Source organism: Papio anubis, chromosome 10, assembly GCF_008728515.1.
Source record: "Papio anubis isolate 15944 chromosome 10, Panubis1.0, whole genome shotgun sequence".
In the NCBI taxonomy this organism is placed as follows: domain Eukaryota; kingdom Metazoa; phylum Chordata; class Mammalia; order Primates; family Cercopithecidae; genus Papio; species Papio anubis.
In genome coordinates, this window is record NC_044985.1 from 116,572,646 (window position 1) to 116,598,085 (window position 25,440).

Below are 25,440 nucleotides of genomic sequence, written 5' to 3' on the forward strand. Positions count from 1 at the left end.
AAATTCTGAGCTTTTAGTTTTTGGAAGTAACCCACTTTTGTTGACGATAATGTAGATCTTTATAAAACATTGTTCATAATTATATCTTACACTCTCCAAGAGTAGCAATACTAAACTAGTTTGTTCAGACACACTGATATGTTGATCAGTGTGAGATCAATATGAGTATATTGTGAGATGTCCGACGACATCACATTAAGACAGTTAATCCCAGCACTTTGGGAGGCCGAGACGGGCGGATCACGAGGTCAGGAGATCGAGACCATCCTGGCTCACACGGTGAAACCCCGTCTCTACTAAAAAAATACAAAAAACTAGCTGGGCGAGGTGGCGGGCGCCTGTAGTCCCAGCTACTTGGGAGGCTGAGGCAGGAGAATGGCGTAAACCTGGGAGGCGGAGCTTGCAGTGAGCTGAGATCCGGCCACTGCACTCCAGCCTGGGCGACAGAGCGAGACTCCGTCTCAAAAAAAAAAAAAAAGACAGTTCAATTACTGAAGGTTCCAGGATGATCTGTTCTTTTTAAAATTAGGAATGATGCTTACCATGTATTTGCTTCTTATGAAAAGAGAAATGGGTAGAATTACAGACATCTGGGTAAGAAGCTTACATAATCCCTGTGAACAACTGTAGGAGAATGTGAAGGTGGAAAAAGGTCTTTGATACTAGAGTTAGAATTCCTATTCAGTAGGAATTGATTGTGCACGGGGGGAGATCAGTTCTGGTGCTCATCTTGTGGTATAATAATGTAAGGGTGAAATGAAAGGATTATTAAAAAATAATCCAGATGATACCAGTACACTCAGCCCAGTGCAATATGAATTAGTGTATTTTGGTATGAAATACTTGTTAATAGACATAGCAGTTTTTGGTTATAGACTCTTCTGGTACTTGGTAGTATGGGCTTGTACATACATAAAACTAGGCCCCTAAGATTTTTGGTAACTACATGTCTCCAGTTTGTTGGAACTGTCATGCTATCTTTATCAGTTTCCAAAGGAACGTTTAACGTTAGTTCCAAAGTAGTCTTCCTGATCATGTATGCAAGACTCCATGACCAAGCTCCCAGATGATCCAGGTTAGTGAGCTGCACATCCAGGAAGACAGAGCAGCCATTCCTACCTCCCAGTAATTTCCCGCCTTTTTCCTTTTACTTCATTTTCCTCAGAGGATAATGGTCTTTCTATAGAAAACCTAATCCTTAACCTAGAAACTATGATTTGAAATAAGTGAAAGAAACAACGAACAGTCCTCCCAGTAGCTTTCTATCTCCTGCAAAAAAGTTTTGGATCGTGTTTCTTATAGATTTATAAAATGTTTATTAAATAACAGTAGTTTACCAATAGTTTTTTTTGGCATGTGTAGGGGAAGTCATATTTAGCTTTCAAATGCCAAATTTATGTGTAAACACTAAGTATAATACGAAACTCATTTGACTTGAATGGAACCTTAGATCCCAGGTTTTACTCATTCACTTATGTCACCCTGGGCAGCTTCACTTAACTAGCCAGAGTGTGATCTGTGTAAGTGATGTAGTCCCTTTAGGAAAAAACATACCATGTAAGTCTTCAATACTACTTTATTTTCACAGATTAGGTGAATCTTGTTAATTTATTATAGAAATAAGAATTCTTGCTGTCTTTATGTGTTACAGTAGTCTTGGGTTGGGAAAATCTGTTGGTCTGATTTCTACTTAAGAATGAATGTCTAAGATTTTCAAACAGCAAAAGCTCACAATAATTAAGTTTCTGTGTTCTTGATATTCTTCTGCTATTATCAGTCTTAGACCACTCCAGAGTTCTTCTTTATTTTCTTTTCCTTTCGGTCAAATAGTAGAAAAATGTGACTTGCTGCTGAGCCCTGCTCTTCACACCTGCTTGCCTTTACTCAGCTAGTATTTATTTCGAGAGATGATTCCTGCCTAGGTCATCACCAGTGGGGAAGGTTAATCTTTCATTTTTCCCACAGAAACCTGAATAAGGGAAATTTCAGAAAAGAACAGCCACAAATCTGTTTGAAACCTGATAGGGTGACTTTTGGTTTTTGTTTTGTTTAAGGACAGTTTCTGTTTTTTTATTGAAATGAAAATCATGCAAATGATCATTTTAAACTGGACATAAGGGAAAGGGCTCGTTTTAGCATAGATAAAATAAAAAATGAAACAGGAAGCATAATTTTTATGGATTATTAGATTTAGAAAGAAATAATAGAGTTCATCTAGTCCAACCTCCTACTGGTGAGTAAACACTCATTTTGTGTTTATAGAAAAAACTATTTGAAGTTGGAAACAGGAATTTGGGTTTGAAAATGCTTTGTTGCCTAATTATCTTTTGCTTTATCTACTGTAGATTTTTTTTCCCTACTCACTGAAGTTATATCTAAGTAAAGCTTTATATCTATAAAGACTTAAATATATTTTTGTATTTATGAATTAGAGCCTTCATGGTGTTTTATATGATCAAATCAATCATACATAGGAGGGGAATGTTTTTACTTAGGTTGCTAGAAGTCATTTAGATGAATCACTGTTTGATTATTATGAGGACAATTTTAAAGTAAATAAAATTTTGCATCTCCTTGCAATGCAAAATACCACCCTGCAGATTCCATTTGGGCTGGAGCTAATCTGATCACCTTTTGCCACAAATATATGAACATATGTATGTGTTTGGGTGTCATGTTGAAATGCTTTTAGGTTTATATATAAATCTGTACTTTGTTGCTTTTCTCGTTAATTTTTGTTCTTAGTTATTAAAAATTAAGGAGGTAATACTTACTCAAGTTTCATAGTATAAAGAACCAAATGAATGATCTTTGTTGTCTTGAAAAAATCCCAGCTTTTAAAGGATATTCACTAAGTATAGTGAAGTCATCATTCCACCCAGGGAGCTAGGTTTGAAACTAAACTGTTGCTTCAATTTGCAGATGAAAATGAGAGATTAATGGTTGATTTTCTTGGAGTTCAGTTGTGTTAAACTTCACTGTCCATTTTGCCTTCATTACTAGTATCATATCACATTCTTATAAATTCACCAGCAACATTTCTGTATAAGTGTCTGTCAAGTTGAGTTACATTGATTTCAGCAGGTAACAAACTTTGTAATACAGTGTTATATTTCCAGAATGTGTATTGTTAGCTCAGCCATTTTTATGTGGGCGTAGGCATGATTACCATGATGTAATCAGAGAGCTGTAATTAGCATTGAAAAAAGAAAACATAAGATACAGTGAAGAAAAAGTAGCTGCATAACTGGCTGGGTGTATTTAATACATTAAAAAATGGATAAGTCTTATTCTGTCAGTCCTGTCTCAGAGATCTGAAAATTGTCAATGCTTTGTCCATTGATGCGGATATCCAGGTCAGTCCTGTTTGGGCTTTTAGAAACCAGAGGAGTTGGAAATTCAGGGACAGTCTTGTCAAAATTCTCCATCTTGATTTGATATTCACCTTTGGAACCTCGGGTCAACAGAGATGCAAAACAGTGATGTAACATGATCTCAGAGGGTAGGTAGGATGTCCTCCTTTGGCATATTTCTCCAGTACCCTCCTGCATTGCTGAAAGGAATACAACTAATTCAAAGTGGGAAGGATTTTCATGCTGGAGCAGAGTAGCCAGAGGACTTGATGGTGTAATGGAGTGATAATAGGTTAGTGGAAAGATAAAGAATGGACATTCCTCAGAACTGATGCCATCAAGGTGGAAATCTACACTGGTCTGGTAGAGTTTGCCATTTTCTCTTTCCTGATAGAGTATAGCTGAGACCCGGACACTGGTTAGAGGGCTAGGTCGGGTGTTGGCCACTTGGAAGATAAGATTAGGTTTGCCATCTATGTGAGCTACTACTGCCGTGTCAGTAAAGCGAATTGAGAAAGCTCGATTTTTTGGCCGGGCAATCTTCGCCACAAAGGCACCTAAATAAGAAATTATTGAATTTTTTTTTAGCATGAAGACTTTAAACATCAATACTTTTTCTGAATGAGAAGGGTATATCAACTATTTACACATTTCTTGGTGCCATGCCTTTCAGTGAGTCAGGAATTGAAGTCATTGTTAATTTGGTTAGTCTTATTTGCATGAAGCATTTTTCAAAGTATATTTCTGTTTAAAAACCATGATTTCAAAATGAATAAGCAAAATGATTTTGTTACAGAGAAATGTAAAACTTCGTCCTCTAGTGTCTTACCAAGTCAAAGAAGTGGTCACTTCCTATATTCCTGCCCGTGCTTAAGAAAAAGTAATAGAAAATAAATGCAACTTGGCTACAGCCAGATTAAGTTGAAGTAGAGACTAGGTTCAGAGTAGAAAGATTTGGGATGGAGAGGGGACCAGTAGAATGAATGATGTTTTGGCTGGGCACGGTGGCTAACGCCTGTAATCCCAGCACTTTGGGAGGCTGAGGCGGGCGGGTCACTTGAGGTCAGGAGTTTGAGACCAGCCTGGCCAACATGATGAAACCCTCTCTCTACTAATAATACAAAAATTAGCTGGGTCTGGTGGCGCATGCCTGTAATCCAGCTACTCAGGAGGCTGAGGCAGGAGATTGCAGAGAGCCAAGTTTGTACTGTACAGCTGCACTCCAGCCTGGGCAACAGAGCAAGACTCCATCTCAAAAAAAAAAAAAAAAAGAGGGATACTTTGAAGAATTTTTAAACTTTGAAACGTACCTTTTCTGGGGCAAGGGAGGACTGACTATCAGGTAATTTCAGTGCACCTTTCAGGTGTATCTTCCTTGTGCCCTAAACTATAGATAAGAGTTTCTTAATCAGTTTTGTGCCACAGATTTTGTTGACAGGCTGTTGGTAAGGTCTGAGAAGTAAGTACTTATCAGAATTACGTTTTAAGTGCTTACAATATAAAAGAAACCAAATTATTGAAATTCAGTTGAACATTTAAGAAATGATACTATAGTACCATATGTACCTTACTGATACATTAAATAACAGTCTAGTGGTGGGTTTATTACTGTGATTTTGAAGTATTCTGGTTTGATATGACAAAATATTTATGATTTCTGTTTGAATCAAAGCTAGTAATACTGCTGATGATACTGTTTTTTGTTGCCTGTAGGAAATGCCAAGTTTCAATTAGTGGTTTGTGCCAAGAGATATAAGTTTTTCCCATCTAAGTTTATAAACCCCCTTAATTGTATCCAAAGAACTGACCCAGTGTAGGAACTCTTGTTGTAGAAGTTTGTGATTTGCGGGTTATAGAGCTGGTTGGTAGCACATTGGGATTTCATTCCAGATCATTCTGCATACGGCCCAATGCTTACCTTCTCAGATTATTATTGAATAGTATATTAAAGCCAAGTTTTCTTTTAAAAGTATGTATGTCACATAAAAGGGGCACTAGTCCTTCTTTAAAGGAAAGAGTTTTCTGTGTTCATGAGCAAAATTTCATAATCTTTGTGGACATATTTCCAGTGCATTTTGCTAAGAATGTGTGTACGTAACTTGTTCTCTAACATATAATGCTGACTGTGGTGTTCTGGGCTCACTGGCATGAAGTAAATGTTGAAAAGATGAACTCATAGGAGGGAATTCTAGCCCAGTGAAGGAAAAAAAAACAAATTCCTATGTTAGGTAAAATGACTGTCAAAATATGTATTGAATGTATTTATTCATTTGTTTGACAACATGATTAGCTTCAGTGAAAACCTTTTAAACCTTTTGTTAATTTTTTTTAATGTAGGATATGTCTGCAGTTTAGTGTCATACTGATCTCTTTTTTCTTAAGTAGTTCCAGTAAGTAAAATTTCGGCGTTGAGACAGGTTCCTAATGCATTTCTCCTATTTTTTTTGGCTCTAAACTGTTTCTTTTCTATCTTAGACGTTACCTGCTATTAATATAGATAAATTATTCTGTAACAGTATTACTTATAACTGACTATACCCTTTCCAAACACCTGTAATTTTTTTTTTTTTTTTTTAAGAACAAAGACAAAATTACCTGTGATAAAAGCCTCTAGCATGAGGCCTAGGAGCATTTGTATGGCAAGTAAGGCGATTGCACTTGGACAGTCACCACTGGGGAACATGGTACCATAACCAATTGTGAGTTGTGTCTCCAGGGAGAAGGAGAATGCAGCTGTGAAACTGGTGATATACTTGACACAGATAGTGTGGTTTTCAGGTGGGGCATCATGATCTAGTTCCAGATCACCATTCATCTCAGCTAGAACATACCAGAGCACTGCAAAGACAAGCCAGTGGACAACAAAAGAAGCAGAAAAGACCAACATCATCCAGCGCCAGCGCATGTCCATTAGGATTCCCCAAGCATCTCGAAGATATGCAAGACCTCTTTGAGCGCCGTCCATTTGAAGTGTGCTGTGGCCATCCTTGGTGACCATCCTCTGGTATCTTTGACTTAGGAGGGGAGCAATAACTTTGCAATTACTGCTGTCCATTTCAGGCTGTATTTCTCTGAAATCAAGAGTAAATTAGTAAGCTCTTAACTGTTTTACAGTTAATGTTTGTGAATTTGGAGACCTCATGCACTTTCTGCTTTCTTGGGAGTGCTTCTCTAACCACAACTTTGCCAACTCTCTCGCTTTTCTCTTTATGTAAGGGGGCATTTACTAAGTCATTCATTTGGGAGCTAATTGTGTGTTACCTTAAAATATCTCTTCCATTGTTTCTTTGAATGACTGTTAAGACATTGTTTAACATTTAAACATTTTCTAAGTATATTTTAAAATTCCTGTGGGTAGAGATTATATACCCCTGTGTCCTCCTTGCACAAGTCCAGGTGTCAGGCATTTATTGATTTGACCAAATATTATGTGTAAAGACTGGCATTTCATAGTTAATTTATAATTATGCATTATTCATAATTAAAAGGGGTATGTTTAAATATGTAAGTGTTCTTCTGTGTAAATAATTGGAAGTCATTTGGAAGCTTATTTTTAAACTATCTGCAAATCTTTTGAAGCCAAATTTAGTGCTAGGACAAGGCTTGCATTTGTGGTAAGCGTTTAGAGGTCTGTGGTTGTAATGTATGCCTTATAATTAGCCTATTCAGAGTTTGATTTATTGATTTGTATTTTTAGAGGCAGAGTCTTGCTCTGTCTCCTAGGCTGGAGTGCAGTGGCACAATCATAGCTCACTGTAACCTCGGCTAATTTTTAAAATTTTAATTTTTGTTGGTACTGGGTCTCAATATATTGCCTAGGCTAATCTTGAACTCCTGTTCTCAAGCCTTCCTCCCACTTCAGCCTTCCAAAGCGCTGGGATTACAAGGTTGAGCTACCACACCTGGCCTTGTTTATAGTTTTATGATTAGGCTTTATTTGTTTTTGTCATTTTGCAACCATGTTCGTGGATTCTTTCTGTCCTGGATGATAGATTGCTGTCTTTTTGCATATTCTAGGCTCTGATTAGATTGTGGGGTAGAAAGAGAATTGTTTTCTTGGCAAAATAAGAAATTCCAGGTAGACATTTCTAGATAGCATTAGCTTTAAAGGTAAGTAAACCAGAAGAAAAAGTTTTAAGAGTTTAATGAACTAAAATAATCATTAAGGGGTTAAATAAGAATTTTAAAAAGATAAAATTAGTATAATTAATTTTGTACTGCAAACAGTTTTCAGCGGTGGTTATCCTTTTCTCAAGGTGGTGAGTAGAAATCTAACGTATGCCTTCCTTGGAATCATCCTTGCGTATAAGAAAGGTGTCTTAAGACTTCAGTGTAGCAGTTATCAGGAACAGAACAGGAAATGCAGCTTTGCTTCCCTTGAGTGAGCCTCTCTTCTTTGCTACAATCCAGGACTATGAGTTTATATTTGACTCTCCTTTGCTTCTTCCTTCAGAGGTAGATACCCTTGAGAGTGCTGCATACCCACTTCCTGCCTTTTAATGGGGCTTAGGAAGGGCACTACAAATGTGTGGAACTAGGTTGTTGCTTGGGTTTCCTAGTTCCTGTATCTAGGGACTTTGGGGCTTTAGAGGCTGCCTTTCTGTGTTGTTGGAATTGGATATTGGCCAGCTGGGTATATACAACTTTCTTCTTTTGCTCTGAGGTAACTTAACATTTATTGGTGATTAGCTAGAGACATTTTCTTGTATTTTCTTCAGATTTGAGCTGATGAAACACTGGGATGATTTATTTATTTAGATTAGATGGCGATTTCAGTTTCATATGATAGACTTTAAAAAGTCTTAGTGCATTATTTTAATGTTTTATAGCTTATGACCCTAACAAGATGTCATAATCTTTTAGTGTATTATTTTTTCTTGGCATAGCTACTTAATGACCCTTATTTTGTTGGATTATTTTTAAATAATCTAACCTGATCTCTATGCTTTGGAAACAACAACAACAAAATCTTCATAGGCACTGTGATAACTGCTTTCATACTGTATTATCTCTTAATTCTTTGGTATCTCAACTAGATAGCTATTGTTCCCATTTTCAGATGAAGTCACTGGTGCCCAGACAGATAAAAGAAATTTACACAAGGCAAATTGGAGCTTTGGATTATTTGGATGGTTCAAGTTTAGCTAACTTCAAAGCCAGTTATTTTTTTTTTTAACTACAGGAAGCGTTTGGTGAAATAAGTCTTTCCACAAATGATCGGTATTGCATTCTCAAGATAGTCTTTGACAGCCAAATTTCTAGCACCTTTAGTAGATGCCTTTGTTGCCCCTATAACTGTCTCAAGTATCTATATTAAACCATTGTTAACTTTATTCATGATTCTTATGATAGTAATGATTAATAATATTAGCTAATATATATATTGTTTAGCATGTGCCAGGAGTCATACCAAATACTTCATATGTACAAACTGATGTGAAGCCAGTGGCCAGTGTCTGGCGCAGAGTAAGCTCTCAGTAAAGTATTAGTTGCTTTATTGTTATTAAAAATGTGTCTGGCTCGCAGCACTTTGGGAGACCAAGACAGGAGGATTGCTTGAGTCCAGGAGTTTGAGACCAGCCTAGGCAACGTAGTGAGACTTTGTCTCTCTTTAAAGAAAAAAAAAATGTGTCTTGGGTTTCACAGTAGTAGAATAAGTACCACTGGTAGTCCCATTTTACAGATAATGAAAGTGAGGAACCAGGCATGGTGGCTCATGCCTGTAATGCTAGCACTTTGGGAGGCTAAGGTGGGAGGATTGCTTGACGTTGGGAATTCAAGACCAATCTGGCCAACATAGCGAGACCCTGTCTCTAAAAAAAAAAAAAAAAGAAGGAAAATGAGGTAGTAAATGGTGGAGATGAATCCCATATATTCTGAGTTCAGAGTTAGTGCCATATTGCCTCCAAAACAGACATTTGACCCTGCTTAGCTTTTGTAAATAATACTGTTTCATTTGATTAGTTTTGTTCAAGAGCCACTCCAGAATATTTGTTCTTCAGTAATGTTGGTTAGGTTCAGACCTGTTATTTGTAGGTTAAAAATAGATTTTCAGTGAGGAAAGACTTCTTTCAAGACTTGAAGATTATTACAGTCTGAATTATTAGATAGTCTAGTTGTGTTTTGCACATCAGTAAAATTAAAGCAATGTAGAGAGGAGAGTTATGACATAACATTGCCAAGTTTATATTTTGCCAGATGAGAAGACAATTTTAGAAGTATAATGCTGTCATAAATAAAATTGTGATGACATAATAAAAGATTTTGACACTTGGAAGAAGGATATAACAATGAAAGGATATTTGGTTGCCTTCAGAATGGTGGGTGAACAACTTTGTCATTCTCCACTGTTGTTGCTTCCTGTCTGTGTGAAAATGCCCCTCATGCTCCTGGACACTGGTGCTTGTTCCACATGTGGAGTTACTCTCCTACTGAATGCTGCGAAATGCTTAGTGTTTCACAAAAGCTTGAGGAAGATAAAGCTCCATGATTCTTTTTTATTTTCAACCTACTTTATGAAAGTTCTAAAATTCCTTGCTTAGAGAGAGCGTTTCTGTGTAGACTATAACTAACAAAATTCATCATTCTCATTTGGGCCTTTTCAGGACTGTTGTTACTTCTTACCTACAACTTTTGTAGCACTCTTACTCTAGGCTCTTTATAATTTTATTTTATTTTTCTCTTGCAACTAAATACATGGAAAAACCTGTGAACAGGGAAGTCAAAAGGCTAATAATCAGAATAGTTAAGCAGCATTTTTTTTTTTTTTTTAACCTAAGACTGCTGGATTTGATTTGGATTGTGCTGGCAAGTGGAGTAGTATAGAGAAGGAAGATTGATTTCTAATTCCCACTTAACCAATTACCCTGAATAACTTCTGTGGACTCCTACAGTCAGTGTGGTTTAGTGTAGAGAACGCAGGATAAGGGGATATGGCCTTCAGGCTCTGGCACTGTTGGTTACATAGCTGGCACTGTTGGTTACATAGCTGTGTTATTTTGGGCAAACCACTCAATCCCCTTTGCCTGGCATCCTTAGATTAAAACAAAGAAAGTGAAAAAAGAGGGAATTATGGTAATAAGATTTCTTAAAGCTCTACAGACTTATGTAAACAAACATATTTCCACTTCCTACAACGGATACAAGTTTCCTATATGATTTCTTTTATTTCTGTATAGCTTGATGTCTGCTTGTATAGTTTAAAAAATTATATTATTGTTACCTGATATTTAAGTCTCATCAACTGATCCCAATAGAAAGTGGAGTGGAAGGTTGGGAAGGTTTGCTTCTATTGCCGTGTGTGGGCTGTAAAATATTTCCCCATTTATAAATTATTTGGAGGAAAAATAGTACCTATTAAAAAATGATAGGCAGCTTAATTGATCATCAAAATTCATTCTACTCATTGGGTTGTAGCACTTACAATTATGTCTTTTCTGTTGCCATGATATCAAATAGTATAGTTCATACTAAGGAGCCAAGATAAAGGCTATAACTAACAAACATTAAATGAACATGGTATTACTATGTATTTGTTCGCTTCTTGTGTAAATACTTGATATTGAAAGTCTTATGATGATTTCTTCTGCCCTCCATAATTAGGGCAAACACTATGAGTTCTAACCCTATTATATAAGCTCAGAGATTCTATTTTACTTTCTTAATTGCAGAAGTATCTACTAATTTCAGCAATAATTCCATGCTTAAAAACTTACAATTAGGACACTCATCACTTTCTTCTTAGATTAAAGAAATAAAAACAAAGTGGCTTATTCTTTTGGCATTTGTTTTTTTATGCTCATTTTGAGTTTTTGGAATTCCTTCCAAAAGAAAAAGACTTTTTCTCAAGCCACTGAATTTTTTTTTTTCTAAGGCCTTTATCCTCTACTGGTATATTATAATAGAAAATAGTGTACACTTAAAACAGTTAAGAAGAAAATATCTAGTAATGCATTCAATATGGCTGTTATTCCATTTTTAAAATTTAAGGAAAAAGAATATAGAAATCTTACTATACTACTCTATAGATAATGTCCTTGTTTTAAAAATCTATTGGAAGTAATCTAGCTCTGTTCCTATTCGCCAGTCAGTTTCTTTCCCTGTTTCCCATAAGGAAAGAAATAAGAGTGGATATTATTGCATGTACTCACCAGTTCTTTTGCTGGGTCAGCCTTTATGCCAAGGTAGGTCTTAAGGAAATTTATAGAGTCTGCCTTTTTGATCAGATAATTTTAATCTACAAGTCTAGTTTGTAGGTTCTCTTCTTGGACTGATTTTACAGCTTACATTCCTGTGTTTATAATGTTGTGGGGGCTGGTTTCAGCTGAAGTTGATGTGATTGGTCACTTAGCCTGCAGGGGGGCCAATTAGCTCTGATCATGTGGAAAAGAATGCTGGTTTGTTAGGAGGTCTTTCTTTACCCAACACAAACCTTAACAACTCTGGAGAAAGCCTCCAGAACTGACTTGGAGAAGGGGTGCATTTTTTCCCTCTAATCAGGACCGGTCTTTAGTAAGTTTGCATAATCTTACTTAAGAGTTTATTTGAAAGTTCAAAGGGATGAAATTCCCTGCAAGATTTATTTTCAGCCGTCTTTCCTTATATAGCATGTTGAAGTGTGAGATACTTCCTTTACTAATCTTTTTTCTTTTTTTTCCACCATGGGTTTGGGGAAGATTTATTTGGATAAAGACTTATTGGCATAAATTAATGCATTGATGTTCTTAGTTTTCTTCTCATGTGTCATCAGAATGGCTACCATTAGTTCCAGAACTAGTAATATAGATAATTTAGTTATCTGAAATCTTTTATTTTTTTGGCTAGGAAACAAACTTTTTTTTTTTTTTTAAGGCTGTATGCAAAGACCTTGAATAGGAATAAAATTAATTGTTCTGCACCTGACACTTTAAAAAATACACACCTGTGTGAAAGAACTGAAGAATTTTCTTAAGGCTTATTTTAGTGATGTTTAGGAGATGTTTCCCTGATCAGTGTGATGAAGTATAGTATTAATAAAACATAGTGTACAATGTACAGAAAATGTTAACACAACACTGAAATAGCGTTTAGCTGGAAAATGTGATCCAGCTTGTCGGAATCCTGAAACGTGCTGTGGTATGGCTTTGTGCAATGCCTTAGTGAACAGTACTTTTCTCCTCCTGCGTTAGCTGCTGATTTTAAAACTTTGACCAGACCTCAGATCACATGTAAGAGGATCTGAGAAACAAAGACTGTGATTGTTCAAAGTAAAATCTTGGAAGGCCTGCTGGGAAAATTATTAATGTAGACTAATATAATGCTACTTAGAAAGTGAAATCCGCCTTTGTAGAATCCTCTCCGTCCCGCCCCCCCCAATTTAAAAAATATATTAATTCCTTCTTTGTTTTATTAATACCAAATACTTCAACACAAGTTCAGACACAGCATTTAGAAATACTGACCTTCAGAACTAGGGAAGGTAAAGTATAAAGAAGGGATTTGTGGTGTGATGCTCATTCCCTGCTTGCACTGGTAGGAATTATAATGTATATCAATTCCCAGCTAACTAATTGAAGAAAAACAGAACAACACAACAAAAAAATACTAGAACAAGTATAGCATAATCCTGTTTATAGGAAGCAGAAGCACTTGAGTGTATCTGTCATGTGTTTTGAATATACATTATATATTTTTTATTTTCATTTTTTTAGACATAGAGTCTTGCTGTGTCACCCAGGCTGGAGTGCAGTGGTGTGATCACCGCTCACTGCAGCCTCGACCTCCCAGACTCAAGTGATCCTCCCACCTAATCCCCCACCCCTGTAGGAATGCCACCACATCTGGCTACTTTTTTATTTTTTGTAGAGGCAGGGTCTTGCTGTGTTGTCTAGGCTGGTCTTGAACTCCTGGGCTCAAGCTGTTCTCTCAGTGCAGCCTCCCAAAGTCCTGGGATTACAGGCATGAGCCACTTCACCTGGCCTGAGAATACACATTATAGTGGGCAAGACAGATAAGGATTTTATTAAACTTAAAAGTCTTTTTACATAGTATACTTGGTTTCAATATATTGAGACAAAAATGATTTGGCAAAATGATCTTCAATTAAGAAGGAAATGTCTTTAAGTGAAGCTTTCTGATTTCTGGATTTCTACAATTTGAAAGTCTTGCTATGGTCTATAAACAGTGATTCCTAACTGCTAACTGTGAATATTATAGACCAGCTCTGAAGTGCCCACTCAGGAGCATAGCACTCCCATTACAATAGCCTGAGCATTTAAAGTCATTTCTGGTTGAAGTTACCAGATTAGCTGGTGTAGGGGAAAGAGAAGACCTTCTCTCTTCCTTTTGAAGGTTTGAATAATTGAGTCCAAAATATAAACCAACAGTAGGTAGACTTAACAGAAGAAAAACAGTTGGCCGGGCGCGGTGGCTCAAGCCTGTAATCCCAGCACTTCGGGAGGCCGAGACGGGCGGATCACGAGGTCAGGAGATCGAGACCATCCTGGCTAACACGGTGACACCCCATCTCTACTAAAAAATACAAAAAACTAGCCGGGCGAGGTGGCGGGCGCCTGTAGTCCCAGCTACTCGGGAGGCTGAGGCAGGAGAGTGGCGTAAACCCGGGACGTGGAGCTTGCAGTGAGCTGAGATCCGGCCACTGCAGTCCAGCCTGGGCGACAGAGCCAGACTCCGTCTCAAAACAAAACAAAACAAAACAAAAAACAGTTTACGTGCTTATGCACAAGAGTCCCACAAAACATGAGACTCGAGGAAGGACCAGATGATTGAAGTTCTTATAGCATTGGAATAGGGATATGGAGGCCCTGGGGGAAGGTATTGACACGCTATGGGAAAATGAGGGGAGGAAGTGTATGATGAACAAAAGTCGTCAAGTTGAGACAGAGTCTTTCAGGTATTAAAAATTAACTTGAGGAAGATTGTTACTGGACCTTTTAATCTCTTATGTGATAAGGTTAATCTTCCCTGATTGATGAAATTCTAGGGAGGGGACAAAGGCATTTTTTGAGTTAAGGGGGCATCAGAGAAGGCCCCTCCCTGTACTTGCTGTTCCTCAAGTTTTCTCAGTTTGCAGTAATGAGCATACCAAAGCAGCATATTTTGGGGTGGTGTTTCCTGGGGCTCCTTCACTGAGATGACACGGATATTGGCACAGATGATATGCCACCTTCACCCAAAAACTAATGGTCCTTCCCATCTAGACAATTTGTTATTTCTGTTGGTAGCTGTTTTACAGTAAGGTAATTGGAGACGGCTCTAAAACATTTCTTCTGTGAATGAACATAAATGCTAAATACCTGTTCATAGATTGATGGATTGTGTCTCCAGAATTATAATGATTAAATTAAGCAAGGTTCCAAGACCAGGTAAATTATTCTATATTAAATCTAGTCCTCTGTCCCTAAAGACATTTGATTTTCTTTCCGACTGAAATAATTCACTATATATCTATAAATGTATCACATTTTTCTTGAGAACAATAACATCTTCAGTTGGAGTGCGATTTCTGGCCTATGTAAATAGGTAATCTCACAGCTTTAAAACTTTAGCCCTGGTCTCCATGTTCTTGCTTACATAGTGTACTTAGCTTTCTTTTGAAGATGTGTAGTCTCTTTCCATTTCCACATGTCCAAGCCAACTACTAATTGCCTTCCCACAGATTTCAGGCAGCCTCTGGGTGTGTACCAGCAGACAGCTGAGCATGAGGGCTGTAGGGTTATGGTACATATTCAAATGGCCTGAGGACCTTTTTCTGAGATTCCGATACACTGCAGCTTCTACAGTCTCTACTGTTTTTTCAGGACTCATATTAACCAGCTGAGCAGGTTATTTATTCCTCAGGGAGAAAGTTGTAACTCTCTTGGTATAGAATTTAAACTGCTCTGTCCTAGCCACCGTGAGTTTTGTTTATAAGTAATTGTAGGGGAGAAGGGTGGTAAATATCAACACTTGGGTGGGATGCCCTTTCACTGTTTACTTTGGTATTAGAATATTTTTTTGGTGTTGATCAGAGAATATATATCTGAATAGAGTAATACAAAGTCACTCCTTAAAAAATTTGTACATAAACAAGCTTCAAAGTCTGTCCCATAATTCCACTTTTGCTTGTGGAGATTGGGCAGTTGTAAGCTCCAAGTCTCACAGCTGTAGATTTTGTTGGCTGAGTGCCTCTTTGCTCCATCTGAAGTTTTCCATAAACACTGTTTTTGGCCGTGGGTCAAACATGCACACAGGTGCCCTTTTACTGCTCTTTCTCCTTAGGAAGTCCACTCAGTTAGACCAGGCAAAAACCAACACTGCATTTTAATTTAATTTAATTTTTAGATGAATCCTATTTGGACTTAATACGCTGAGATTGTAACAACCAAGTGTTTATTGCCACTGGGGAAATTATTTATATATGTAGTACATACGTATTTTAGCACCTTTACACAATTTGCTTTTAACATAAGGACATAAAATACACGTTTTCCTCATAGTCATGTTTGCTGTATTGAACGGAAAAAAAGACATTTAAAATTTGTGTTTCTTTGCCTTTTGAGGGTCACAGACACCTTTAAAATTCTGATGAAAGCCGTAGACCCTTTTCCCTCAAAGAAGAAGAAAGCACGCCAGCACAGAGTGCACTTCCAGTGCAAGGCTTCACAGCCCTGAGCTCATTCATTGACTGTAGATTAGGAATATTTGGTCCAGGCATGAGTTTGTAAATAATTCAATACGGTTTACTTTAAAATCATCTTGTTTGTAAATCTGTTAAGATTTTAAAAATAAGTCAACTGAAATACAGTATTTGGTTAGTCGACTTAGTCATGGTGCTGACGTTACAGAAGGAGGAAGCCTTTGATTTTGAATGCTGAGGAAGGGCCATGTAAGTCTCACTCAGTTTAGTCTTCGTTACTATGAATTGTTGGAATTTTTAGACGTGAAGGGAACTTAGAGGTCATCTTCTAAACTGCCCATGAATGACTAATATTTATCATATATTTATTTTTATTATATTATTATTTTTGGAGACAGAGTCTCGCTGTGTTGCCCAGGCTGGAGTGCAGTGGTGCAGTCTTGGCTCACTGCAACCTCCATCTCCTCGGTTCAAGCGGTTCTCCTGCCTCAGCCTCCTGAGTAGCTGGTACTACAGGCATACACTACCAGGCCAGGCTAATTTTTAGTATTTTTAGTAGAAACTGGGTTTTGTCATGTTGGCCATGCTGGTCTCAAACTCCTGACCTCAGGTGATCTGCTCGCCTTGGCCTCCCAAAGTGCTGGGATTATAGGAATGAGCCAACATGCCTGACCTATTATTTATTTTAAATTATATCAGGAATACATATACATATATATTTTTTTAAATTCAAATTACAAAGATGACGGTCTCCTTGGCACTCCCACCCACCCATCCAAATTTACACAAGTAAATCTGTAATCAATGTGGTTAGAAGGGATTTATTTTAATGTTTTAGGGGATCGCTTAGATACAGTATAATTTTTAGTTACAGTAGTAGTAATTGGAAATGTGCGTTTTTATGACTGTGTTTGAAGTCACCTTCTAAATAATTTCTAGAATAAAATTTTTATATTGAAGAGGTTGGTCTTAACCATTTTTTTTTCAGGAGCATACATTTTGAAATCATTCTGTGGGAAGATGAAAACAAATTTAGTTCTATGTCTCCCCTTTTTAGAGATGTTGACACTTTCCCCAAGATGTACCGTGCATGATTTGTCTACTACCCTTTTAGCTTGTTATGCTTAAATCCCAGATCTCCTTCTTCCCATTTCAGTTTCTCTAGAATTTCTGGCTGCTTCCGGTGGGTCAAATTTATGAGTGAACCGTTAAGAATCATTTAGTGTAGAAATAAACCATAGGTTAGGTGTTTCAACACTGCCTAGGTTCTGTTTCTGATTTGGTTATGATTCAGCTGTGTGGCCTTGGGAAACCACCTTACAGGTATCCCTGTCCTTGCAGAAGCAAGAGAGTTAATGATTGTTGACTTAATCTCTTGTGGTTATTATGAAGATCAGATGAGATATATTAACACATTTTGTCAGCTGAATTAGGTTACTTATTTACCTGTGTGTCTTCGTTACATGGACCTGGAGATCAGGTGCTGTGTCTGAGCCTTATCTTTGTTTTTAATCCTGTGTCTCTAATTGTGTTTGTCTATAAAGGAGTGAGTCATTTAATGGTTGCTAGAGGTTTGAGTAAAACAAACAAGCAAACAAATGGTGAATTAGTACTATTTCTTTCTGAAAATTTTTTTACGTTTTAAAAATTATAGGTAAATATAGAGATGAGGTCTCATCATGTTGCCCAGCCTGGTTTCAAACTCCTAAACTCAAGTGATCCTCCCTCCTCGGCCTCCCAAAGGGCTAGGATTACAGGCACGAGCCACCATGCCTGGCTGGTAGTACTATTTCCTTGGAAAAATATTCAGTAGTAGTAAACTAAGTTGAGCATACTGCGACCTAGCAGTTTTGATGCTAAATATATAGCCAACAGAAATCCAAACATATACTTACCAAACTCATGTCCAAGAATATTCATAGAAGCACAATTATTATGATAGCAAAAAGGTAGAAAACAACCTAAATGTCTCTAAGCAGTAGAATAAGACTAATACAGTGTGGTTTGTTTATACAGTGAGATCCTGTACAGCAATGTAAAAGACCAAAATATTCCCTATAACAATGAGAATGAATCTCCCGTGCTTGCTTCGGCAGCACATGCACTAAAATCGGAACGATACAGAGAAGATTAGCATGGCCCCCGTGCAGGGAGAATGAGTCTTTCATAATGTTCAGCAAAAGAAGCCAGATATAAGTGAATATTCTATTTTATTAAAAAGTTTAAAAGCAGACAAAGCTAATATTTGGGGCTAGATACTAGGATACTAGGATAGTGTTTATCTTGGGAAGGGCTGATTTGGGAGGACACATGAAGATTTTTGAGGCTCCTTAAAATCTTTTTTTAAAAAATCTAAGATGGTAGTTAAATTATATGTATTTGCTTTATGAAAACTCTTTGACATTTGTGATTAGTGTACTTTTAAAAAATGTTTTCTTAAAGAGGTGGGGAGATGAGTGAAGTCCATTTAAAAGTTCTTAAGGTCTTTTCACCCTTATGAAAATGAGCACGGCCCCTGGAGGCAGAACTTACATGGCTTGATGAAAAATGTGGCTGTACTAACAAAAGAGAAACAAATTTAAAACAACCTTGTGATTCTCAAACCGTTGGAAAACCTGTAGCTCATAAAGTTTGAATGACCAATTCTGCATTCCTTGTTTCAAAAAGGATTTGAGGCAGAAAATTTGAAGATAAAGAGGAAAGCAACACCAAAGAAAGAATGATGAGATTTGGAGTCATTAGACCTGGTTTCAAATTCTGGCTCCAATTATTTTTTGTTTTGTTTTGTTTATTATTTTTGTTTCTTTTATTTATTTATTTTTTAAGTGTTTTGTTTTTTATTCTTTTTTTTTGGCTCCAGTTCTTATCTGCACACCTTGACTAGTGAAGACCCATTTCCTCATTTGTGAAGGAGGGGGTGGAGGTGTTGTGGAGAATGAAGTAGCCTGAATTTACATGAATACTAGTTCCAAACCATTCTACATGAATATTGGTTCAACCCATTTTGAACAATACTTGTTCAGAGATTTCTATAAAGGAACTTAAATTTTGTTTCTAGGTGATTATTTACACATAATAACTTCTTTTTTTTTTTTTAGTTTACTAAGTCAGATCTAGGTGTGTGTGTGTGTGTTTGTTTGAGACAGAGTTTCACTCTTGTTGCCCAGGCTGGAGTGCAATGGCACGATCTCAGCTTAACGCAACCTCTGCCACCCGGTTCAAGTGATTCTCCTGCCTCAGCCTCCCGAGTAGCTGGGATTACAGGCGTGCGACACCATGCCTGGCTGATTTTTTTGTATTTCAGTAGAGACGGGGTTTCTCCATGTTGGTTAGGCTGGTCTTGAACTTCTGACCTCAGGTGATCCGCCTGCTTCGGCCTCCCAAAGTGCAGAAATTACAGGTGTGAGCCACCATGCCCGGCCTCAGATCTATTTTTTTACTTGTAGCGTCAATAAAGTTTACTTATGTACCAGTAGCAATTACATACAAGGTTCAAAAATTTAGGTCCCTGAAATTCAGCATTCCTGAAGTTCAATGGATAGGATTTTCTCATAACATGATCACATTTTTAAACAGCCTGTTTAGGGCAACAGTTGGAAATATGTGATAAAGAAACCGAATAAATTATGCAGAAGTGCCGTTCTATATAATTTACTAAGAGATCAAGGCAGAAGGATCACTTGAGGCCAGGAGTTCAAGACCAACCTAAACAACATAGCAAGACCCCCATCTCTACAAAAATTAAATGAAATGAAATTTTAAAATTAGCTGAGTGTGGTGGCATGTGCCTGAGGTTCTAGCTACTTACACAAAATAATTTCTAAAAGCTGCAATATAGTTTTTGATATATCAGATATTACATAATAGCCACAATAGATTTAGATTATGACTTCTCAGGTGATATAATTTGGATGTTTGTCCCCTCCAGATCTCATGTTGAAATGTGATCCCCAGTGTTGGAGGTGGGGCCTGGTAGGAGGTGTTTGGGTCATGAGGGTGGATCCCTCGTCCCCTCCCCACTGTAATGAGTTCAAGAGTCTGGGATCTCTGTCATTTTTCTGGTTCCCTCTCTCACCACGTGACATACTTGCTCTCACTTCACCTTCCACAATGAGTAACAGCTTCCTGAGGTGTCACTGGAAGCCATGCAGATCCTGGTGCCATGCTTGTATAGCCTGCAGAACCATGAGCCAAATAAACTTTTTTTTTTTTTTTTAAATAAATTACCCAGCCTCAGGTATTCCTTTATAGCCATGCAAAATGGACTAATAAACCAAGGAAAGCCAGAATATAATTCTGACATTCCAGACACATCCTGCAAGGTCATAGATAATAAAACCCTTACCTGGTGGTTGAAAACAGCAAACATTTATTATCTCAGTTTCTGTGGGTTGGGAATCTAGAAACATCTTATCCTAGCTGGGTGTTTCTGACCCAAGGTTCTTATAAGGCTGCACTCAAGGTGTCAGCCCATGCTGCAGTCTCTCAAAGCTCAACTGGGGTTCCATCCACTTCCAGACTCACTCATGTTTCTGGTGGTAAGCCTCAGTTCTTTGCCATGCGAGCTTCTCCACAAGGTCTGTGTCACTACATGGCAACTAGTGTCCTTCAGGGAAAGTGTCCAAGATGGAAACTGCAGTCTTCTTTAATATTGTCAGTGGCATCTCATCACTTCAGCTGCGTTCTGTTAGTCCAGCTCATAATTAGAGGTAGAGGATTCCACAGAGATCAGCAGGCTAGGATTGTTGGTGAGCTCTTAGAGGCTGCCCACCACAATAAGAAAGCAGCAGATCATGTCTTCCCATTCTTCCAAGATATCTTTCAATAGAATGATACCTTAGTAGCAGACTAACAACCATATGGGCAAGCAGGATGCTGAATCTCAATATATGTTAAAGATGGAATATAACAGAATGACCAGAAATTAGAATCTCATTTTCATATGCTGTTGTTCAATTTTTTTTTTCACTTTTAGTATGGATTAATTAAAAGGATTGAGTTTGTCATTACGAGAACATGAACTTTTATTGTCATAAACTGAGGACATCGATGTATGTTATTCTGGATTTCCTACTATTTTGATGTGAGATTTTATAAATGTTATGAGTTATATATGTTAGCACATGTGGAATGGTGACTGAATAATTTGTTTGCACAATTTAGAATAATCTTGTCCTTTTAAAATAGCAGTTTAGTTTACTTGGTGTACCAGGCTCTCTTGACATTAATGTAACTTTTTAGATATTAAGTTAGATATAGCTTAACTTTGAATTTTGTCCAAAAGCAATTTATGGTATGCCTATATTGTATTAGGTGCTAGAGTAAATGAGGTTATACTACTTTTCAATTTTTATTTTTATTTTTGGGGGGCAGTGGGGGACGGAGTCTTGCTCTGTCGCCCAGGCTGGAGTATAGTGGTACGATCTCTGCTTACTGCAACCTCCGCCTCCTGGGTTCAAGTGATTCTCCTGCCTCAGCCTCCTGAGTAGCTGGAATTACAGGCACTTGCCACCACACCCAGCTAATTTTTGTGTTTTGAGTAGACACGAGGTTGCACCGTATTGGCCACGCTGGTCTCCAACTCCTGACCTGTGATCTGCCCTCCTCGCCCTCCCAAAGTGCTGGGATTATAGGCGTGAGCCACCATGCGGCCTACTTTTCAGTTTATAATCTGTTTTGGAATAAAAGAGGGCCTGACATGTACAGATACCATGTTTAGGCAGAATCACCAGTAGGTGTTGGTTATATAAAGTATGTTGTATAATGAAAAATATCGTATAACTTTAAAAAGTATGTGCTGGTAAGGAGGGATTGGCAAGATACAGTGTTAGTGAAAACAGCAAACAAAACAACATTTATAACATCCAGAGGGTGGCGTTTGTGCGTGTGGATGAGGGAGCTATGTATACATGTGTAAGTGTACCCACAGACAGTGTTTGGAAGACTTTATAAGAAACTTGATGATGGTTACTTCTGGGGAATATGACTGTGAGGGTCTTGTGTAGGAAGATGGACTTTCCATTACATGGCTTTTAAAAAAAAAAAAAAACCGTACATAATATTTTTGTTAAAAAATAATTGCACAGTCTGTGAACATTCAGCCTTAAGAAATGTGTCTAATAATATATGCAAATACCCACAGTTATTTTAGTGATTTTTTCCTGAATATTGAAATGGACACATTTGCAGGAAAGCTTGATTTGAACTGTGAAGTTTGTTTTCAAAATCTTTACTGGCAGAGGCTCATGGTTACTTACCATATTATTTTCTTTATAGGGAGACCAAATTTTGAGGAAGGTGGACCAGCATCAGTAGGGAGAAAGCATGAATTTACACGCTCAGAAAGTGAAAATTGGCGCATCTTTAGAGAGGAACAAAATGGAGAAGATGAAGATGGAGGTTGGCGACTAGCTGGATCAAGGAGGGATGGAGAGAGGTGGCGTCCTCACAGTCCTGGTAAGAATTCTGAGTAAAGGTCCATAGGGACTGAAATAAGGGGAAGTTTGATGGAAATAGGGATTAAATGGAAAAGATAAACTGGCTTTAAAAAGGTGGGGGAGGATTCATATTATTTATGCTGTCACAGTTTTATTACTAGAAAAAATTGCAACATAAAAATTTCCTGCTACATCTGTTCAATTGATTGAAATCACTTTTCTATTTTTCTGGGGCAAATAGTGTAGTTTAATGGGGAGCACCTGCTCTCAACTGCAAAAATGAGGGTTTCATTCAGTTTTGTCTACCTCTAAATCTTTGAATCTTTTTTTAGCATTCTTTAAGATTTATAAATGTATAAAAATTATACACTTGAAATATGTGCTTCCCTCCCCAACAGTGGGTGTTTTTCCTAACAAGAAAGGGTTTATTCTTTCATTTTTTCCCCTTGAAAATGTGATTTACCTTATTTGAAGAATAAGCTTTAAAGCTAGGTCAGAAACATAATCACAAGTTCATTCTTATGTCCTTCTAACTTTAGAAGAAGGAGAGAGAATAGTACTGATTAGTGGTTTTTAAAGTTCTTCTGTTTGTCTCTTAAGAATGCTTCAAACTGTTCTTCTTGGACATTAGATATGCTGGTAATTGAAGACACTAGTGCTTTGTGTTAAAGTTCATATCCTACCACAGTGCTGATTCCATGCCTCATGATAATCAGATGCAACTGTAGTTCCAATCGTGGGGTCATGCAAAACTGAAGCACACAAAGTATGTGCATGCCCTATGAATTTCATGTGTATGACAGTATTTTATCAACCATGTGCCAGAGAGGCTTACCTTTAATACAGGAAATCATGATAATGTAAACTGTTTTCACTTTTAAAAATCAAGTTATTAGCAAAACCACTAGCTTAGATCTGGGTAGACATTATAACAGGCATTCAGAGTATTTTAAGGAAGTGGTAGGTAGATAGAAACATACTGAAGTTAATGTTTGGGTAGGGTTAGGATGCTTTTATACCAACTCTTCAAGGCTGCCTCTTGGGTGGGTTTTCTGTCATTAGTGGGCATTGTTTACATCACAAGATCTAGACAATTTTCATTAGTCTGTGTCCTGAGCCAAATGTTATAGTTCTCTAGAAGGCATTTTATGCTGAGCTTGTCCGTAGTCAGAGGGTTTGTAGACTATGTTCCCAACAAGCGTCAGTGAAGAATGGATAGGATCTGGGTTGAGAGAGAAACGAAATTCCAGCTGGTCAAAAACAAACAAGGTGAATGTTTTGGAAGATGAGCAATGTTTTTTGAGCCCAAATGTCTGATGTTGATTCTATTAAAGGGAGTTTATCAAAGTACCTCTCACCCAACAACTTAGAATTTGGATATATATTATCTTCTCATCTTTTCTAAATCTTTCTTTCCCCCTAATATTTGACTTTCATGTCATTTTTGTCATCAACTTGTGTATCTTCCAGAACTTTTAATCCATATACATATATGTTTTTTCAGTCACACCTGTGGCTGAAATCCATATATTTTTAAAAGATAGTTTGGGGGATACAAAGATATATGGGTCTGAAAAAACAGTGTAAATGCATTTTAAATAAAGAATACTATTCACTTTTTAAACCCAGTATATTCAAAGTATAGCCTGATTATAGCAGTTTTCATATGTTAACTCTTAACATTTGTTAGTTTATGGTTGATCTTTTATTAAGATTTGAGTAAAACTTTAAATTATTTTAACTGCTTTTATCTTTATGAAAACAGGATCCAACTTTAGTTTAGATGCAGAGTCTGTAAATCAGCAGTCGGCCTTAATAAGTACCTTACATGTCTTACTTGCTGTATTTAGTTTTGTGAGTAAAATTTTATGAAACTACTGGTAAGATAACATTATGGGATATAAAATAGGGCTTCCAGCTGGATGCCTATGGAGGTGGGACCATTAAGGACAGGAAGGCATCCAGTCTGGGAGCTGAACCTAAGAAACTCAGTAAGAGGAAACATGAGCCAGGTACCTAGAAGGATAGATTCCTATCATGATGTACATTTAGACTATTAGAAATGAAAGCAGTACAGAGGGCTCTGGAATTCATTTGATCATGAAGACTTTTTTCGCATAATGGCTCAAGGTTTCCATGTAAGCAGTCTGGGTATAAAATTCCTTAGTTCTCATAGGAATTAGTAAATAGTGTTTTGTTGTTGTTACATGAAGGGATGGGAGTGTGGGAATAAGATGGCTTATCAGATGCTACCTGTATTTGGCTTTTTAACATTTTGCCCTTTGTTTTCCAATTTGATTTTTAGATTGCTGGTTTTTGCAAATTTTGTCTCAATAGTGAGAACATTTAGCTCTGGCCACATTTCTTTTTCTTATCCCCCACAGAGAATGCAGTCAAGGATGGAAAATTCTAATAGGTTAAAGCCTGCTTTTTTTTTTTAAGACTCTTTAAGACTCTGTCAGAGTCTAGGTCTGTCAGATTTTAACAAGAGTTTCCGTTTCTTTTTTTTTTTTTAGAAAAATACCTTAAGTAGGATCTTTTATTATTAGGCAGTCTTTTTTTCTGTTGGGAAATGTAGATTTAGGAATGTCCCTGGGAGTGTTATATGGATAGGGAGAATTAAGAGATGAGAAAGAAGGGAAAGGAGAGTAAGCATGTTATTGTGGAACAAGCAGCAGAGGGTACAGAATTGGATTTTAGTTCTACTTTGCCATATGCGAGTTACTTCTGCTGGCAAAGTTTTAGTTTCTCCTTAAACTATAAAATTAGGATAGTGGACTTTATAAAATCTCTGTGACAACTTTCCGCGCTGTAAATTTCATGAATTTTGGGGGGAGAATCAGAATTACAAGTGGGAACCTGGCATTAATAAATAGGCATGATGAGTTTGATATTATAAATCGACACAGGGAGCTGATTTTATCCATAAACGATATTTTCATGGGAAGAAAGAAAATGCTTTAAGATTGGGCAAAGAGAAGGTATAATCTTCAGTATGGAAGGATGTCTAGTGCATTAAGTCTGGATGAGGATT

General features: G+C 37.2%; 2 protein-coding genes and 1 pseudogene across 3 annotated transcripts in view; 2 read left to right on the forward strand and 1 right to left on the reverse strand.

Annotated features, from left to right (window-relative positions):
• The window catches only part of GIGYF2 (GRB10 interacting GYF protein 2), a 164,020-nt gene that overhangs the window by 69,886 nt on the left and 68,694 nt on the right, over positions 1-25,440 (forward strand). The window contains exon 11 of the mRNA XM_031651612.1: positions 22,246-22,425. Coding sequence (XP_031507472.1) covers positions 22,246-22,425 — 180 coding nt within the window. The remainder of the gene's footprint in view (positions 1-22,245; positions 22,426-25,440) is intronic.
• On the reverse strand, positions 1,559-11,628 carry KCNJ13 (potassium inwardly rectifying channel subfamily J member 13). 2 transcript variants are annotated; one of them, XM_003908097.5, is made up of 3 exons: positions 11,504-11,628; positions 5,949-6,424; positions 1,559-3,910 (listed from the first exon to the last, which is right to left on the reverse strand). In XM_003908097.5, exons 2-3 carry the CDS (start codon positions 6,406-6,408, stop codon positions 3,288-3,290), a joined length of 1,083 nt encoding a protein of 360 aa, XP_003908146.1. In that variant the 5' UTR covers positions 6,409-6,424; positions 11,504-11,628; the 3' UTR covers positions 1,559-3,287. The 2 variants fall into 2 exon arrangements, with proteins under 2 accessions (XP_003908146.1, XP_009181607.1); XM_009183343.4 differs by lacking the exon at positions 11,504-11,628 and having other exon boundaries at positions 3,737-3,910; positions 6,185-6,937.
• On the forward strand, positions 18,050-18,144 carry LOC116269262 (annotated as a pseudogene).

Bases quoted from the DNA above. Each gene is read 5' to 3' on its own strand.
- KCNJ13 (XM_003908097.5), bottom strand. From the start codon at position 6,408: ATGGACAGCAGTAATTGCAAAGTTATTGCTCCCCTCCTAAGTCAAAGA. The intron at 3,911-5,948 runs GTAATTTTGTCT...TTTCTTATTTAG, and splicing joins GCTAGAGGCTTTTATCACAG to GTGCCTTTGTGGCGAAGATT.